At 41.5% G+C, this 19,832-nt stretch overlaps 1 protein-coding gene across 4 annotated transcripts in view; it reads right to left on the bottom strand.

Moving 5' to 3' along the window:
• Window positions 1-3,935, bottom strand: part of DOCK9 (dedicator of cytokinesis 9) — a 266,617-nt gene extending 262,682 nt beyond the window's left edge. For 2 of the 4 annotated variants that reach the window (XM_063425570.1, XM_063425524.1), the window contains exon 1: window positions 3,667-3,935. In XM_063425570.1, coding sequence (XP_063281640.1) covers window positions 3,667-3,789 — 123 coding nt within the window. In that variant the 5' untranslated portion in view covers window positions 3,790-3,935. The remainder of the gene's footprint in view (window positions 1-3,666) is intronic. The other 2 variants (XM_063425509.1, XM_063425556.1) reach the window with 1 other exon arrangement.
• Between the last annotated feature and the right edge of the window lie 15,897 nt (window positions 3,936-19,832).

The following is a 19,832-nucleotide window of genomic DNA, read 5'->3' as shown; positions in this document are numbered from 1 at the left end:
TGATACGTCCAATGCTTCTACATGAGCATCTTCATTGCCACACATGCGCGGCATGTCTGCAAAGCTTCTTTAAGACATGTTTTGATTGGACAGAAATCATCAAGATGGGCTATCTTACATTAGTAGGATCAGGATGCAGTTAGGAATCTGTCCAAGTGCTAGACTACAGGTAAGTTTAATTGCATTTTTAAGAGGTTTAACGGACTGTCGCTGCACCCTAATTTTATAAAAGTGAAGATTTCAAGGGACATTAGCATTTATATAAGTGCCGTGTCCCCCTTGGTAATATCTCCCAGCTGTCAACCAGGCAACCGAGAGGGTTCCAGTCCTAATTTGCATTAAAGGACCACTCTAGGCACCCAGACCACTTCAGCTTAATGAAGTGGTCTGGGTGCCAGGTCCTTCTAGGGTTAACCCATTTTTTCAGAAACATAGCAGTTTCAGAGAAACTGCTATGTTTATGAATGGGTTAAGCCTTCCCCCTATGTCCTCTAGTGGCTGTCTCATTGACAGCCGCTAGAGGCGCTTGCGTGCTTCTCACTGTGATTTTCACAGTGAGAGCACGCCAGCGTCCATAGGAAAGCATTGTGAATGCTTTCCTATGTGACCGGCTGAATGCGCGCGCAGCTCTTGCAGCGCGTGCGCATTCAGCCGACGGGGAGGAGAAGAGGAGGATCGGAGGAGGAGAGCAGGAGGAGATCTCTCCGCCCAGCGCTGGAAAAAGGTAAGTTTTTACCCCTTTCCCCTTTCCAGAGCCGGGCGGGAGGGGGTCCCTGAGGGTGGGGGCACCCTCAGGGCACTCTAGTGCCAGGAAAACGAGTATGCTTTCCTGGCACTAGAGTGGTCCTTTAAGCAGCTGTTCAAGGTGGAAGTGGCAGCTTCTCATTTAAAAGCATTGGTTTCAATGCTTGTCTATTACTACTCATTGCCGTAACAGCCTGGCAATTATGCATGCAACCTTCCCAATATTTCTCTATGGACCAGATATTCTGCAAGTGACACACTTGCTACTAGATAAGTAACCTATTTTATCAAAGGAGCAGGGGGCCCTACATCTAAATAGTGTGCAAAACAATGCAGTGTTATAAATAAAAGGTATCTATTTATAGTTCTGGCTTGTTCCTTTAACAAGTGTTGTGAAGATGGAGTCTTGGGATCAGAAGTAATTTCTGAGTTACCGAATTGGAGTCTGGAAAAAAAAAAAAAAAATATATATATATATATATATATATATATATATATATATATATATATATATATATACACACACACACACACACACACACACCAGGGTAAGTCAACCCCTAAAACCAAGTGGTGTAATATAGGTTTAGGCCTCTATTTGCCAGATAAGTAGCCTTGTTTAAATTAGTGTGCAATTTTTGGACCAAGGCTAGGCTTGATGATTTGTACGCTTACAATTTGGGCCTGGGCTAACAGACGTTAACAAATAGCCCTGTTTCATACAAAATTATGCATGGTCTTCCTTACTGTATTCTGTAATGTACATCAGGAAAATTTATTAAACGAATAACAATATGGTCACAGTTTAAATGTAAACAAACAAAACAGTGTGAAGTTTACTTTTTTGAAAAAAATAGCGTGTGTATATTTATCCAATCAAATGAATCCAATCAGTTGTGTGAATGATACAATATTGCAAACGGTAATGTCATCTGCTAGTTCTCCTGAAATTGGTATATAAAAAAATGACATAATGGTTCCTAAATCTACTCAATCGAGTGATAACAGTGATGGTAAGCACTCAAGAAATTCTATTTCTTTAGGAAAGAACTTGAATACGATAAAGAGTTATGAGAATGGTGAAAGCATTGCATGTTTTAAAAAAGCATTAGACAAATATAGTACCGTATTTGCTTATGGGTTGACTAATAAGCCCAACATAGTTTATGGGAGATTTGTTTTGAGCTTAAAATGTTGGCTTATAGGCTGGCACATACAGTATATTTTAATACATTAATATAATTACAGTTAAAATAACAAAGAAGTCAGGGGTGTCATAAATTGAGATGCAGAAGTCAAAGGTTTTGTGTACCACATCCACAGCCCTGCAATTAACATGTCTTTACCTCACGTTCAGATTGGTAATGCAATTTAACTGCCTGACCAACAAGAAACGTGCAGAACTCATGATACAAAAAGAACAAAGTGTATTAAAACTAACCACCTGCATTACAGCAAAAAAAAAAAAAAATGTGGGCATTGCACAAACTTTGTGCCACAGTACAACTAAGATCTATGATGAATGCAAGTTTCCACTGCGAATGCTTTAAACAAAAGTTTATATTGAGTAACATGCAATTTGTTCACGGTTTAAGCTTAATGTTTGCTGAAGTAAATACATGTGCCCTATCACATTTAAATGACAGCTGTAGGTCAAGCCAACAACGTACAATTTAAAGTGGCAATTGCAAGAATAAACCAAATGAATAATCCCAACCAAAAAAAAAATTACAATAAAATATTTGACAACTTAGGTTTGAGAAAGAAAAAGCATAACCCATTTTAAAATGCATATCGTTGTTAAATTCTAGATTAAATAGTATCCATCTCTACCAGTGCAGTATAGGTTTATGTATTCTGAGTTCTCACAACAATATAGAATGAGGACTGGGGCAAGATATCATGTAAGACATGTCAAATGGTGGCTACAGTCTGGCTATTAAAATCACAAATTTTAGCAATAGATATTAATTTAAAAGTATGTTTTAGTAGACCAAATGATTATTGGAGTCTATACATTAAACAACGAATTATGAACTAACAAGGGTATGAATTGCAAACTTAAGGCCAAAATCAAGCAGGAAAAATTCTTCAACTCAGCTGGTTCCCTTCTGTGCACAGAAAGATGAATCAATTTTATTACTTATAGTTGATTTACTGATGTTCAATACTTGCTGATGTAATATACCTTGAAACAAACGTGCTCACAAAACATTATACACATAACTATAAACATTTGAACTAAGAAGCTCAATACTAGTAGGAAAAAATGTATTCACATTCCACAATGACAATTGTTTCTACAGTTCAGCTTTCATTCCCAGGACATACATGAAAACGAGAGAAATATCAATGTTTCGTTTCTGGTAAAATATTTTAGAAATTAATTCCAAGCAACAACAAAGCTCTTCCAACCTATATTTTCATCAAATAGCTCAAATGCAACTTGGTTACACAGCAGTCTATAAAGTCTGAGAAATAACGCAAATAAAGCATGTATTTCCCTGTGCTTGGTTCTTACAAAGTGAAAATAAATATTTCTATGCATTGCTGTGCCCCCTCATGACAGGTATACCTGTATATGCACTCATGCCTCCCCCAAGGAACTTCAGTAAAGTCTGGCTGAGCATAATGGGATCTGTAGTCCAAAACAACTGAAGTACCAAGAATCCAGCCAAGACTGATTAGAGACTATAAGCCAGGGTGGCCAAAGGGTAGGTCTCTAGCTGTCACTTAACTACAACCCCCACAATACTCAGCCAGCTAATGGCTTGATGAAGCATGATGGGAGTTGTCTTTCTTGCTGGAGCCCTCTCCCTCTGGCCACACTGGGTATAAGTCGGTGGGTGACAGATGTGGGTGCCATGTGTTTTACCCTCCCACGTGATGGTGCTCCCCCCTAGCCCTAAACCTGCCCCTTACCAGCAGCACGGAGCATCGGACCACCTCGGACACACTCTGCCGGAGCTCTGCCGCGGTGCCCGGCTTGCTCAGTGCCCGGGTGAACTTGCGGGTCTCTGGGTGCACGGCGTGATGGGCAGACATGGCAGCACTGGCATGGGGAGCGAGGGCACTGAGCGCTGCCTGCCTGGCCGGGCATCCGATCGCACCTGGCTAGCTGGCTGCGACACTCATGCCGGTCGGCCTGCGAGGGGAGGGTCCGCCGGGCCGGGTGGCAGTGGGGGGGTGGGTTGTCCCGTTGCTGTGCACTCTCCGTTGAGTGAGTGAGTGAGGGGGGGGGGGCGCCGGCCCACACGGAATTCCCGGGGAACGTTCGGATCGCGCGCGCTCCCGATTGGGTTTGCACTTGGCGTGCACGCGCGCTTCCTAATGGCAATGTTCTTTCCCGAGGGGCGTGGCTCGGGAACGCGCGTTGCTGTCACTGCTGGACAAGCCTCTCTCTCCTACGCGTGAATGTTGTGATGACGTTTAGCCGCCCCCCACTGACTTGCTGGAGCCATCTTTATTTAGGGCAAACACAGGGTAATGGGGTATAACTTGTCAAGAAATACTCGTAAAAAATTAAACACTTCGAGGCCGTTAGTATTTCACTTGGTTTCTATACATATTGTGTGTAACGTCTTGTTTGACCTTCTCTGCTGAGCTCTTGTAAGTAGCTCTGGCGCGCCCTTACTAAACATGGCGGCCTCAGGCGGTGGAGGCAGACCGTCATGTCACACGCTGTGTGGGTTGTTCTGACGTAGACACATTGTCTGTCTCACTGGCTGTGTTGGTACATGCTCTATAGACCAGGTTCCCAGCCCTGGTTACTGCCAAAGCTAAGCATATAGTGCCCTCAATCCTCACATCATATTATAATGGCAGCATTGCTGTGTATGAAAGGCAGCCAGTGAAATATCAGTTTCAATGCTGGTGTATTGCCATTACTACAGGGATTCCTAAAATTGTATTTATAGTGAAAAGTGATGCCCACATAACACATGGCAGAAATGTATGAGAATAAACAGTAAATAAAGAAAAAAGATTGTTGATACCTGTTACATTCAGTGGGTTTGTGTGCTGTCCTGCGGTGACTTCATTACATTAGGTACCCAACATATGTCAGCATGGATAGACCCTTGGAAAACACATTTAAAAACTGCCCCTCCAGCAAAAAAAATTATAATTGGGAAATAAAAAAAAATGCACTAGCATCTCTGATTTTGACTAGGATCCAGCTCTGGAAATTCACATTTATTTATTTCTGCCATTTCTAAAGCGCCAACATATTCTGAAGCACTGTACAATTAGGGGAAGACGTACAACATACACCGACAAATACAAAAGGTAAAGAGGGCTCTGCTGTGAGCTGAAATCTAACCATTGAAAGTGTTTTCTGATTGGCTGATGACCCTCAATACCATTTTGGCGCCAATTCTAAAATCAGTAACCTGGTAGCCATTTGAGAAGGCCTGGATTGGCGAAACGCGTTATTGGATGTTTTACTTTGTATTTACAATAAAGGAATCTTTTTGGACAATATAGCAAGGTTTGTGTCAATTTCATTTTCATTATTTTAAATTTAGTTTTTATTTTCACCTGGCTTTTAATCACCACTCCAAAGAAATCCAAGGTAGGGATCATACCACTGAAGCTGATACCATAGAGCAGTTAGCCTGCTCTACGTTTTGTGATTATATTTTATTTATCTTTTTACATATTGGTTTTACTTTATTGAGAGCACTATTGTCGCCTCCCTACCTCCCTATATGACTGAACATCGGAGAGACTGATTACGGATACCGTTCCCAAGCCTTAGGAATCTACATCTATCGTTGAATACACCATAAGGACACCATTTGGTGTAAACCATTAATTATTAGAACATAGAAAGGAAGCTGTGACAGCATGAACAAAGTTACAGTAACCAGCTGGAAGGGAATATTTTAGAATGGAGGAGGTGGAGCAAGGAGGAGAAAAAGATATACCAATAGATAGAGTAGGTAGGCAACTATATGAATCTTTTTTGGGGGGAGGAGGAAAATGAGTGGAGTCTGAGAATTCTATACCTACAGGCACCTGAGATGTTAAAGGGACTCTCCAGGCAGAGTCTTTTACTCACCTGGTTCCAGCGCCGGGAGCCTTGTGAAGCCGCGCCCCCTATTTCGTAAAAATGACGAAATAGGCGGGCGCGAGCAGGGAGCAAGCAGACCTTTCCATTTGGCCACCCTACACCAGAGCAGGTAGGGAGATAATTACTATACAATTGGGAATGAACAGACAGAGAGAATATATGGAGAAAGGGACCGAATAAGGGGTGGGAGAGGGGGGAATATGGAAAAATATGAAGGTAGGTGTAGGGAGTTATAAGAAAATGGAAACATGGAGAACATGAAGAAAGGTTAAGGTGTGTATGGATGGTATATGAGAGAGGGGGCACAATGTGGGTGGGGGGATATGAAGAAAGTTGAAGGTGTGTGTGGAGGGGATATAAGAGAAGGGGCAGAAGTTGGGGGTGGACACAAAAGTTTTTTTCTTTTCTTTATTATTATTAGTAGTAGTAGTACTGGCATTTATAAGGTGCGGGAAGTGTTGTGGGTGCAATCTGGTACTGTTGGTACTTTTTGGTGCTGTGAGTGTCTCATAGTTCTGTAGTAACCGCTGTGTATGCTACCTTCTTATATGGCAATAGCTTTGTGTGCAGTCTGGGACTGTGGCAAGTAAAATCTGGTACTGTGGGTGCAAACTGGTGCTGTGAAATGAAAAGTGCAGTTGGTGCAATCTGGTGCTGTGCATGTCACCTATTGATGTGGCCAAAGGTAACACGAAATGTAGATTACACATTTTTATTTTTTTAATTCAGTGAAAGTGCCTTGATCATGGGTGTACTAATGGGGTGCATTAAGTAGTGTTAATATTAAAACAGATTAGACATTGCAATACTTAAATCAGACAATGTCAACTTGATTCTTCTAATAAGATTTTGTATCAGGTTTCTTAACTCTTTGCCTGTTTGCGCTTCATGTGATAATGACTATGCCCCTACCCTTTAATGACACTGTCAAAATGGGGCCGAGCATGGATGTGCTCCCCACCTCCCCCCCACCCGAAAATATTCCTGCGGACGCCCATGGCATGGGGGGACCTAATCAACTAACACTATAATGTTAGCAATACAGGTTTTTATTCTTAATGCTATAGTGCTCAAATAATAGCAGAAAAAAAATATATCAGATGCATAGCAGGAAGTATTACTTGTTTTAACAAAACAAACAAGTTATGTGAGTTCTAAAATGACTAGTCCCCACAGGGTAATTCCATTACTGTATGTTAAAATTACCTTTGGAAAGCTGGAATTGTTGGTATATATATATAACATGCTATTACTTTATATTGGTAGGAAATGCATAGATTTAATTTTATTTCCATTCTTAGACCTCAATTTAATATTGTTGGGTATGCTTTACAAATTATTTAATATTTTTACATAAACTTTTAAAATTATATTTTCAACATTTTAAAATATATCACAGAGTAACTCTCTGGATCGTCTTTTATGCACCACAAACCCAGCATTTTACTCCATCTCTACCCTCTATGCCCTTCTACGATACACACCCGATTGGACCACATTACAGACAGGTCTGAGAAAATGGAAGACTCATTTCCCTGACATCACACCTAAGAACATCCTGAACTCAGATTACACTCAAAATCAACTGCTCCCCGTGGTTTCATATCAAGATATGTTCCTGAAAACCACACACTATGCATATTTCACGCCACATAGACTACACCTCATGGCAAGGAAGGACTCCTCTACCTGCTTTAAATGCACTCACACCAAAGCAGATATGTATCACTGTCTGTGGGAGTGTCCCATGATCCAGACTTTCTGGAGAGAGGTTACTCAATACTTAGCGAACAACAACATGACGCCCATACCATTAAATCCCAGTTTTCTATTGTTGGGACCCATAAGCGGTGACCCCATGCCTAATAGACGCTTCTATATGATTAAAGCAGCGGTGGGCCGCAAAACCATTCTTCAAGTTTGGAACCAGCCGGGCAGTCCATCACTCACTTTATTCTTAAGCAAACTCAAGTTCCTTTCTAAAATGGATTGGCTTCATACCCTAACCAACAAGGAACTTCTGGTAAAAAAAAAATTCCTCACATGGAAATGGTATATTTCTACGCTAGACACCTCCTTCCAATCTAGAATTAGAGCAACTTTGGAGTATACGGCATGGTTCTCAACCATGCTACCCAATGCTACTCATCCATAAATCTATATACAGCTACTGGGAACGGGGATGTCCAATGGACCGGTAATTGTAAATAGTTATTGACCATGAAAAACCCTGGAGAGAGGGAGGGAGGAAAGGCAAACCAAGAGCCAGGCGGTGCAGAACAATCAAAACAACGGGGATACAAAATGCATCCGATTATAAGATAAACATACCTAGAGCAAACTTATTAAACGTACTAAAACAGTTACATTCTTATGACACCCAATACAAAATGTCATTATGACATCTAACGCTGACCATACAATCACTCTTTCATTGTTCCACACGGATCTCTACTAACCCAACTCACACAGATGCGGATCACACCTCACTTACACGTCACATCCCACGACAAAAACATACTAACAAACCTCCTGAATAACACTGCACCAACCACAATCCCACTCCTACATAACATGTTAAATGCAACATCTCCTAAGGTTATCTGTTTTCTGTTTTTGTTCTTCTTTAATTATAAAAAATTAAACTCTGGCAAAGGGCAACCAACACAACAGGAAGAAAACCCTCAACAAACTAACTGGACTTTCCTTTCCTTTCTGTAACGCATAATTGACATATGTACTATCATATGGCTTTTGCACAAGCCTAACAATGTTACTTTACCATACAATCTGCCATTGCAAAAATAAAGATTTAAAAAAATATATCACATATAAAAGTATATAATTAAAGGAACACTATAGTCACCTAAATTACTTTAGCTAAATAAAGCAGTTTTAGTGTATAGATCATTCCTCTGCAATTTCACTGCTCAATTCACTGTCATTTAGGAGTTAAATCACTTTGTTTCTGTTTATTCAGCCCTAGCCACACCTCCCCTGGCTATGATTGACAGAGCCTGCATGAAAAAAAAAACTGGTTTCACTTTCAAACAGATGTAATTTACCTTAAATAATTGTATCTCAATCTCTAAATTGAACTTTAATCACATACAGGAGGCTCTTGCAGGGTCTGACTAGGGTTCATAAACAAAGGGATTTAACTCCTAAATGGCACAGGATAAGTAAGGCTGCAGGGGCATGTTCTATACACCACAACTGCTTCATTAAGCTAAAGTTGATGAGGTGACTATAGTGTCCCTTTAAGGAATTCTATAGGCATCAAAATCACTTTGGCTTATTAATGCAGTGTGTTTGTATAGATAATGCCCCATGCAGTCTCACTGTTTAATTCTCTTCCATTTAGTGGTTAAATCTCCTTTTTTCTGTTTTTGCAGCACTAGTCACACCTCTCATGGCTCTGACTCACACAGCCTGTATGAAAAAAAATGGTTTCATTTTCAATCAGATACGACCTTGCTTTAGATGTTTTGATTTATGCTATGTAAATTGAACTTTAATCACACACAGGAGGCTCCTGCAGGAGATAAGAACACAGGAGATTAACAGAGCAGGAGATAAGAAATTCTAGACTAAACAGACTGTGCAATAAAGGAACCTTGAATATCTAGGTTCCTTTTCAGGAAGTGTTTAGGAAGGCTGTGCAAGTCGCATGCAGGGAGGTGTGACTAGGGCTGTATAATCTAAGTGATTTAACTCTTAAATGAAGGAGAATTGAGCAATGAGACTGCAGGGGCATGATCTATACACAAAATGTAATTAAATGGACACTATAGTCATCAGAATCAGTACAGTTTAAATATTTTTTATATATATTTTTACATTTGGCTAGATTTAGTGTACAATATTTCCATATCCTATCAGAATGATGGCCCATCCCCATTATACCTAATTATCTTTAGTGTAAATTGCATTTTATCCCATCTTTAGAGAATTAATCTTTTTATAATTATTAGCATTCAATATTGTCTATTTCTCTGAATTGCACTTGGTATCTTTTTCTTTTTCTCCTTATTTTAGTAGGAATTTTGGAGTGTGACATATTCATATTGTGCATATAGGTCTGTTTATCAAATTGTTAAATGTTTGTTTTAATTGGCTATATGTTGCATATTTTCTGGACTTTATCTATATATGGACATAGAAGGGGTTAAAGACTCCCGTGTTACATTGACTAATTGTATTTTGCTCATGAGGAGTTAATATGTAAATTTGTGACTTGTGGAAGAACCAATCAGACCTCAGGCAGACGTTACTGTTTTGCCCTTAAGTACCATGATCAAAGATGGTCTTTATTACAAATCACGTCCTGATGAAGCCGTAGGCGAAATGCGTAGAGGTGCGGCATGACACCAGATGGTGGACGGAGACAAGGAAGTCCGCGGGATATTTAAACTCGAATAGAACGGAGCTGTATGGCGGGAGACGCTTTAATTGAGACTGCATTAACATACTGACAAAGCTTTCGTGAGTAGCGGCTGATGTGCTGCATATACTCATTTTTTTTTATCTAATAAGGGGCAGTCATTCTTATCCCCCAGTCTTGTTCTATATATAAATATATATATGTTTTTTGGTTTTAACTTAATTGTTAAGATTTGATCTATTTTATGGAATACACATCTCTTTGATCGTAATACTATCAACTAAGTGTGACACTTTATGAGAGTGATAGGAGTAAAACTCCTCATGTAAATTAAGCCATTTGTATATGTTATATTTTTATATGATATATTCAACAGGATTACACTATTGCCTGTTTTCTCTCTTTTTATACGCATATGAAATTCTTGAACTCGGAGTAACAATATCAAAGTATACACTTTTCTAATTCTTTATATCTATTTTTGTGTACTCTATATATTTTTGCGCTCGACTTTATATACACTTTTAACTCATTGTGTGTTACGTGTTTTCTCTCCTAAATGGTGTAAGGCACTTAAGTGTGTAGCTGCTTATTTAGATATCTTCTGTCAAATTGAATCTATTTTTTCCTATTTTGTTATCATATAACCCCTTAAGGACACATAACATGTGTGACATGTCATGATTCCCTTTTATTCCAGAAGTTTGGTCCTTAAGGGGTTAAGCGTTTCCCCCCCATTTTTTATAACCCCTTTGAATGCATTTTTAGCGCTCTTATCTACTCCATTTACATTTTTATCTAATTGCACTGTATACCATACTGAGTATGAGCAGCCAAATAAGAGTTTAAAATGGATGTTTTCAATAAAAGAATACATTTCCGTGTGGATATGGACCAAATATCTGAATCCATACTTGAGTCCAATAATTCTACATCACAACAAATTAAATCACTAAGTAACAAATCAGAAACCGTCCTAACATAAGAGTTGAACATAAGATGGGAAATAGTTACCCTAGAAAAATACCTCACTTTTTTTTCAAATTTTGATCTGCAAATGAATACAAAGTATAATACATGCCGTAACATTTCAGTTACATAATGATTACAATAAATTATGTACTTGCTTGCACCTGTGTACTTTTTATTTTACAATAAATCCTATTGCCTTTAGAGGGAAGAATGAGAATGATGGAAATTATAACTGAAAGTTGGTGGGTAAGGTCGAGAAAAGAAAATACACATTCAACTTAGTAAAGTATTTTTTTGGTAGTTTTGATTAATCTAGGAAGTGGTCTGGAATTGGAAATCCAGTTATGTGCCTTAGAAATAAAACTTTCTGTAGCCGTATAGTTAGATCCAAGTGTACAAGAGGCTGTGTATTTCTATACACTCTTTACTACTGAGCACCTCTTGATTGAAAAAAATATTAGCATAACCTTTTTTGAATGGATACATAGCTAGCATATAAACATATCAAAACATACAATTTTGCAGACAAGTAAAAATTACACAATTAAACATAATTTTTATTTTTCACTTATTCACTGAGCTTTTATAAATAAATATTATTTTGAGATTAAACACTTTACACAGTATACAGTAGCTTTCATTTTGCAAATTTCCATACAAGGTCTAAAATGTTAGTATAAAAGCAAAAATGCATTTTTCTTGACATACAGTAGGAGTGATGAATATAGATACAAATGCTCAAATACCTTGCGTATAGGTATTTGTAAGGACCCTGAAGGCATTGCTAACCATACAGCTTACTAAAAATGGCAACAGAATGCACTTGAGCTAAATATCTGCGTACAGGAAATACAGTTCATATGAATCATATATTTATAAAATAAAGGTATATAAAACTTATATAGAAAACATTATCAATCTTTAGAATGCTAATGTAATGATGAGTCAGATGTACTCCTCATCCTCCCTGACTGTAGGAATGATATGACCAATTGAAATTTCCTTTACAGTTTGTATGCAGGGGGTGTGCAGACATTTTCAGCATGCTTGTAGGCATTTAAGTGTTACTCCAGAAAAATATCAATTGTTGTTAACAAAAATACTATCACTGATCGTTACATAAAAGTAAAAATAACTCTATTACACAAATGTTAACAATAGTACCTGACACAGTATGTGTCAGGATCCTATCCTGACGACCAATAATTATGTTTCATTTATTGTTTCTTTAAAACAACAAAGTTCCTGCGCTGACTATGATTTACCACTAGTGGCCTCCCATGCTTCTAGTTGTGAAACTTACCTTCATCATCTTCACCTGCCTGGAATTACAATTCCTACAAAAGGCTACACCCTTCTCACAACAGGGCCATTACAAGGAAGTTGATGGTCATCCAGAAATACTTCTGTTCCTGGCTCCTGTAATCATTCCTATGGACTTACCTTCTTGCTACCTTTCTATTTGAAAACCAATCTGATCAATACCTTTTGATACCAACCAGCTCCATAACAGCTTGAACCATTCTTCAATACTGCTTTATTTCCAAACCTGCTCAATACCAGCCTGAACTACGCAACTATGATGCTTTATCTTGCCAACCTTATTTATACCACCCTATGGTCCACACAACTATCTGCATTATACCAACCTGCATTACACCAATCTTTACTTTGATACAAAGTAATATTGCAAGGTGTTATTTTCCTACTAGATCAGTTTTCCTTCCAACAGGGGGCTGGTTCACTAAAGTTATTTTCCTGTAATCCTGAAACCTTATTGTTCTGTTCTGTTCTGTTTTATTTGTCCTTCTATTTCAACCTATACTTCTATCTTTAGGTTTTCTTATTATTTACGTACATCCTGTTTATAACCTATTTGGGGCATATTGCCTAAATCCCTTTATTTCTGTTCTCTCTCTGTGTCCTATAATTTCATTTACAGGATTTCCAGTTACTTTAACATTTCCAAACTCACAAATAAAGATCCTGATGTTAACTCTGCCCAAAGTCTCATATCTGACCTGCCCAAGATCATGACAGTACGCATCAGGTATATTAAATTGTTACTCCAGCCACCATATCCACTACAGTCTCCCTATCTATTCAAGCAGCGGTGTGACTACCAATGCAAGCTAGGGGGAGGGGGCCATGCACATAGGGCCAATCGATGGGTATTGCTGAACAGGAGCCCAATCAAGCTCTGTGATTCTTTACAGGATCCCTGTATTATTAGCAATGCTGAGAGGAAGGAAGTACAGGTCACTTCCTCCAAGATACACATAGACTGCTACATGGGAGGCAGAGAAGAAGTAGAGGGCTGCTCCAACCTCAGCTAGCAACAGGATTCAAAGGAAGCCTCCCTCCTGCACACAAAAAGGTATGCTAATAGGAGGGTGGTTCAAAATAGAAAAATATAACATTTATGTTTGTATGTATGTGCCAGTGTATGTATATGTGTGTGTATTAGTTTGTCAGGGTGTGTATTTGTCAGTGTGTTTTTCTGAGTCAGTATGTGTGTATTTATGTGTAAGTATGTATGTATGTGGCAGTGTGTGTGTATATTTAATGTATAAAAATGCAAATGCACTTTGGGGTAAAGAATACTCAAGCAACTTACACCCTAAATGGTAGTGAATTAGTGATTACAACACATGAGAAAGATTTTGAAATTGTTATAAACAACAAACTGGGCAACATCGTGCAATGTCAGTCAGCAGAGGCTAACGCCAGTAAGGTTTTGCCATGTATAAAACGGGTCATAAATTCTTGTGAAGAAAATATAATTTGGCCTCTGGAAGAAAGGAGATTTAGTATAAGACAAAGGAAAGGGTCTTTTAGAGTAAGAACAGTAAGAATGTTGAATTCTCTGCCTGAAGAGGTGGTTTTATCAGAGTCTATACAAATGTTCAACCCCTTACTGCGGTTACAGTATTCCCGTGTTTTATGCCGTCCTGCATTTAACAGACAGACTGCTAGATACATACACACAGTCCGCTAAATACACACACAGAGTCCGCTAAATACGCACGCACGCACACACACACACACACACACACTGCTGAATACACACACTGACAGACTACTGAGTACAAACACACAGAATGCTGAGTACACACAGACTGCTGAATATGTACACACAGACTGCTGAATACATACACACAGTCTGCTCGATACACACACACTGCTGAATACATAAAGACTGCTGAATACACACACATACATACTGCATTGAGGGGTGCAGTGTAAGTGTGTGGAGTGATGTGTGAGGGGTGCTGTGTGTGGGGGGGTAGGGTGGAGTGTGTGGGTGCTGTGTGTGGGAGTAAGGGTGCTGTGTGTGGGGGTAGGGGTGCTGTGTGTGGGGGTAGGGGTTGCTATATGTGGGGGTAGGGGTTGCTATGTGTGGGGGTAGGGGTGCTGTGTGTGGGGGGAAAGGGTACTGTGTGTGGGTGGGAGGGGTGCTTTGTGTGGGGGGGAGAGTGCTGTGTGTGGAGGGCTAGGGGCTCTGTGTGTGGAGGGCTAGGGGTGCTGTGTGTGTGGGTGTAGGGTTGCTGTGTGTGGAGGGGTTGGGGTGCTGTGTAAGGGGGTAGGAGAGCTGTGTTTGGGGGGTACGGGTGCTGTGTGTGGGGTGTGTGGGTGCTGTGTGTGTGTGTGTGGGGGGTGGGTGCTGTGTGTGGAGGGGTGGGGATGCTGTGTGTGGGAGGGTGCTGTGTGTGGTTGCTGTGTGTGGGGGTGTGTGGTTGCTGTGTGTGGGGGGTATGGGTGCTGTGTGGGGGGGGTGGGGTGGGAAAGATACATTAAAAATAAAATTTCATAAAAAAAAAAGTATATTAAATCAGTATCCCTTCTTACCTTTGGTGAAGGGGTGGCACAGCCATCCCTGGTGGTCCAGTGGTGGTAAGTATGTGACAGGGAAGCAGCTCTCCTGTCCTCCCACCCGATGCTGTGTGGAGCGTTGCCATGGTAACGCACAGCAACGCTCCACACAGATTGCTCGCGGGAGGACAGGAGAGCTGCTTCCAAGATCCCTCCCCCCTGCTTCCGGTCCTCCCTACAAGAAAGCAGAGTAGGCGCCTGCCGCTTTGGGCAGGCAGGTGCCTACTCTGCATTGATGCAGACAGACAGCGGCCCCCTCCCCCGGTGACCTATGGCCACGTGCCCACAGAGAGGGCACGGCGTGCCACCTGTGGCACGCTTGCCATAGGTTCGCCATCACTGGCCTAGGCAGTCCTCCCATGGCAAATCAGGCCTCCAGGGGCCAGACATATAGCGGAAATTCCAGTTTTTGTTTACATTTTGTTTTGATCAGAACTTGCCACCATCCATAAGGGGTTAAACAACAATTGGATAAATATCTTCAAAAACATAATATTCAGGGATGTAAATTGTAATTAGTGGGGTAAGAGCTTCTTTATCCAAGGACATATCTGACTGCCATTCTGGGGTCAATATGGAATTTTTACCTACTTTGTCGAAAAAAATTGGAAGCGCTTCTAACGGGGATTTTTGCCTTCTGTAACGAGTATATACCCCTACACACAGGATCCAGCCTAACAGAAGACAGTACAGAGGAGAGATACGTCTACCGGACCTTAGAGTGGCCGGACTCGACGTAATAGGATAAGACAGAGTCAGGAACGATCCGAGGTCAAGGGCACAAAGAGACAGCGTAAACGAAAACTAGCCGGGGACTGGTACACAGGAATCAGCAAGCCGGCAAACAGTACAGAATAGGATAAAGCGAAAACGAAGTCAGAATACAAAGCCAAGGTCAAATACGGAGAAACACAACTGAACACAACAAGCACTAAAGGGAACTGTAGCAGAAACCACGATAGGGCAAGGAACTAAGGGAAAAGGGTAAGTATAAGTAGCCTTCAAACTAATGTGATTGGCTCCTGTCACTTCCACTCCCCCAACAGGTAAGTGTATGGGGTGATTGGCATGACAGGAGCCAATGGGAGCCTTTTTGCAATTTAGGCTCCCACTGTCTCTTTAAGAGCGCGCCCGAGATTCGCGGCGCGCTCTTAGCTGCAGGCGGGACACGTGACCGCTTCTTGCGGTCACTGCCCGCCTTCCTGTCTGAACAGTCGGACGAGCCGCGCGTGGCTCGTGCAGCCGCAGGACCGCGCGCGGCTTGAAGAGAGGACCGCGTCCGGCCCCCGGATAAGGTAAGTACCGCTACAGTACCCCCCCCTGAGGACACGCCCTCCGGGCGGGCAGGACCAGGCCTGGCAGGAAAACGCGAATGGAAAGAACGTACAAGGCGGGGAGCATGAACAGCATCCGCAGAAATCCAACTGCGCTCCTCAGGCCCATAACCCTTCCAATGTACCAAGTACTGAAGCCGACCCCTAAGAAAACGAGAGTCAATAACAGCAGATACTTCGAACTCCTCATGACCCTCCACAGAGACAGGAGGGGGAGGGGGAGTATGCCGGGTATAGCGGTTGCGTACGTAAGGCTTCAAAAAGAGGTGTGAAATACATTGGGTATACGCAGATTCTTAGGCAGACCCAAGGCATAAGAAACGGGATTAACCTTATGTATAATGCGATAAGGACCAATGAAGCGGGGAGCCAATTTCATAGAAGGCACCCGGAGGCGAATATTCCGTGTGGAAAGCAAAACCCTGTCCCCCACAACATAGGAAGGAGCCGCTCTGCGATGCTTGTCAGCCTGAGCCTTCTGGCGGGCAGCAGAGTCCACCAAAGAACGCTGAACCTGCTCCCAAGTACTACGCAAACCAGCCAAATGCTCATCCAGAACTGGCATGCCCTGAGAGGAGAATGCAGCCGGAAGAACAACGGGATGCTGGCCATAGACAACGTAAAAAGGGCTTTTGCCGGAAGAATCATGAGTGGCATTATTCCGAGCAAATTCAGCCCAAGGAAGCAGGTCAGACCAATTGTCCTGATGGTGAGACACAAAACAACGGAGGTACTGCTCAAGAGACTGGTTGGCACGTTCAGCAGCTCCATTAGACTGGGGATGGTAAGCGGAAGAAAATGAGAGGGAAATACCCATCTCCGAACAAAAGGCTTTCCAGAACCTGGAAATAAATTGGCTACCCCTATCGGATACAATAGATAAGGGAATACCATGTAATCGAAACACTTCTCTAGCGAAGATAAGAGCCAATTCCTTGGAAGTGGGCAACTTGCGAAGAGACACAAAGTGAGCCATTTTGGAAAACCGATCTACTATCATTAGGATGACTGTGTTACCATTCGAAGGGGGTAATTCAACAATAAAATCCATTGATAGATTAGACCAAGGTCTCTCGGGAACGGGCAACGGATGCAACAGCCCACAAGGAACTCTACGAGAGGTTTTCATACATGCACAAGTAGTACAAGCACTTATATAGTCAGTAACATCCTTACGTAAGGTATCCCACCAGAAATACCGAGAAACGGCTGACACTGTTTTGGAAATACCAGGATGTCCAGCAGTCTTAGTATCGTGATAAAGTGACAGAATATCCCGTCTCTCGGGAATGTCAACGAACAATTTATCATTAGGCCTCTCGCTGGGTGCCATGCCTTGTTTCGCTTGTATGGCCTGCAAGAGGGACGAGGAAATAGACAATATAGTAGTTGCTATTATCCTGTCTGGGGGAATGACAGGAGTGACATCAATCTCCTGTTTGTCAATAGTCTCGAATTGTCTGGACAGAGCGTCCGCTTTGGTGTTCCGGTCACCTGGCCTATAGGTGATTATATAATTAAAATGAGACAAGAACAGTGACCACCTAGCCTGCCTTGAAGACAATCTTTTAGCTTCGCTAAGGTAGGATAGGTTCTTGTGATCTGTAAATATGAGAATAGGATCCTTAGTTCCTTCTAGCAAATGTCTCCATTCTTTGAGTGCTAAAATGATAGCAAGGAGTTCGCGATTACCCACATCATAATTCCTCTCTGCCTTGGACATTTGTTTAGAAAAGAAGCCACAAGGATGCAATGGCTTGTCAGGAGACTCTCTTTGGGATAAGACAGCACCTACCCCTATATCGGAAGCATCAACCTCAAGTATATATGGCAATGAGGGGACAGGATGCTGTAAAATAGGGGCAGAGGCGAACGTAGTTTTAAGAAAGTCAAAAGCCTGAAGTGCCTCAGTAGACCAGACACGTGTATTGCCATCCTTTTTAGTCATACGAGTAATAGGCGCTACTATAGACGAAAAACCTTTGATAAAACGTCTATAATAATTAGAGAAACCCAGAAAACGCTGGATGGCTTTCAGACCTTGCGGCAGAGGCCATTCTATGACTGCAGCGAGCTTCTGGGGATCCATCCGAAAACCCTCGGCGGAAATCAAATACCCTAAAAACTGGACCTCGGACTGGTCGAATAGACATTTTTCTAATTTGCAATAAAGACCATTAGCAAGAAGGGTCTTCAGAACTGTTGTAACATGTCTGTGATGAGCGTGAATGTCAGTAGAATATATTAAAATGTCATCCAAGTACACAATAACAAATGAGTGAATAAAGTCCCTTAAGACATCATTAATAAATTCTTGGAACACTGCTGGGGCATTGCAAAGCCCAAATGGCATGACGGTATACTCATAATGACCTGACCGAGTGTTAAAGGCTGTCTTCCATTCGTGGTCCTTTTTAATACGTATCAAATTGTATGCTCCTCTAAGATCTAATTTGGTGAATACCGTAGCATGTTTGAGCCTGTCAAACAATTCTGTTATTAGAGGTATAGGGTAAGCATTTTTGATGGTGATCTTGTTAAGACCTCTATAATCAATGCAAGGTCTTAAATCACCTTCTTTCTTTGATACAAAGAAGAACCCCGCTCCAGCCGGAGAGGAGGATCTTCTAATAAATCCCTTGTCTAATGACTCTTTAATGTACTCCTCCATGACACGGTTTTCTTGAACCGATAGGGGGTACACCCTGCCCTTAGGAGGTATAGTACCAGGCAACAAATCAATAGCACAATCGTAGGGTCTGTGAGGCGGTAATTTGTCAGCCTCTCTTTTATCAAAGACAGTCTTTAAAGTTAAATACTGAGAGGGTATTGTCGTAGATAAAGGAGGAACAGTAGGAACGTTAATAGAATTCACAGGCGTGACTTCAATAGTACATGACTCATGGCAGGCTTCACTCCATGATTTTATCTGCCCTGTCTCCCAGTCAAAAATGGGATTGTGGGCACGTAACCATGGATACCCTAACACCAACTGTGAAGAGGGAGAGGTGATGACCTGGAACCGAATGGTTTCATAGTGTAGAACCCCTGTGTACATGTGTAGCGATGCAGTCTCGTGAGTAACAACAGGAGATATCAATGGTCTACCATCTATGGCCTCAACGGCCAAGGGTATCTCCTTCTCTCTGATGGGAATATTGTTTCTCTTTACAAAACCAGAGTCTATAAAGTTCTCGGCTGCCCCAGAATCAACCAGGGCGTCTATGTTTTCAACTATACAACTCTCTCCCATATGTAAAGAAACAGGGAGAAGCAGTCGGTTAGGAGGCAATGTAGGAGACTTAGAAATCACACCCAAGGCCAGTCCCCTATAAGGTCTTAGGTGCGAGAGTTTTCCGGGAGCAGAGGACACTCCTTTACCATATGGTCTCTCTTACCACAATATAGGCAGAGTCCCTCCCTTCTCCTATGTAATTTCTCAGTATCTGAG

Source organism: Pelobates fuscus, chromosome 1 (genome assembly GCF_036172605.1).
Source record: "Pelobates fuscus isolate aPelFus1 chromosome 1, aPelFus1.pri, whole genome shotgun sequence".
NCBI lineage: Eukaryota > Metazoa > Chordata > Amphibia > Anura > Pelobatidae > Pelobates > Pelobates fuscus.
This window is presented reverse-complemented; position numbering and strand designations above follow the sequence as displayed.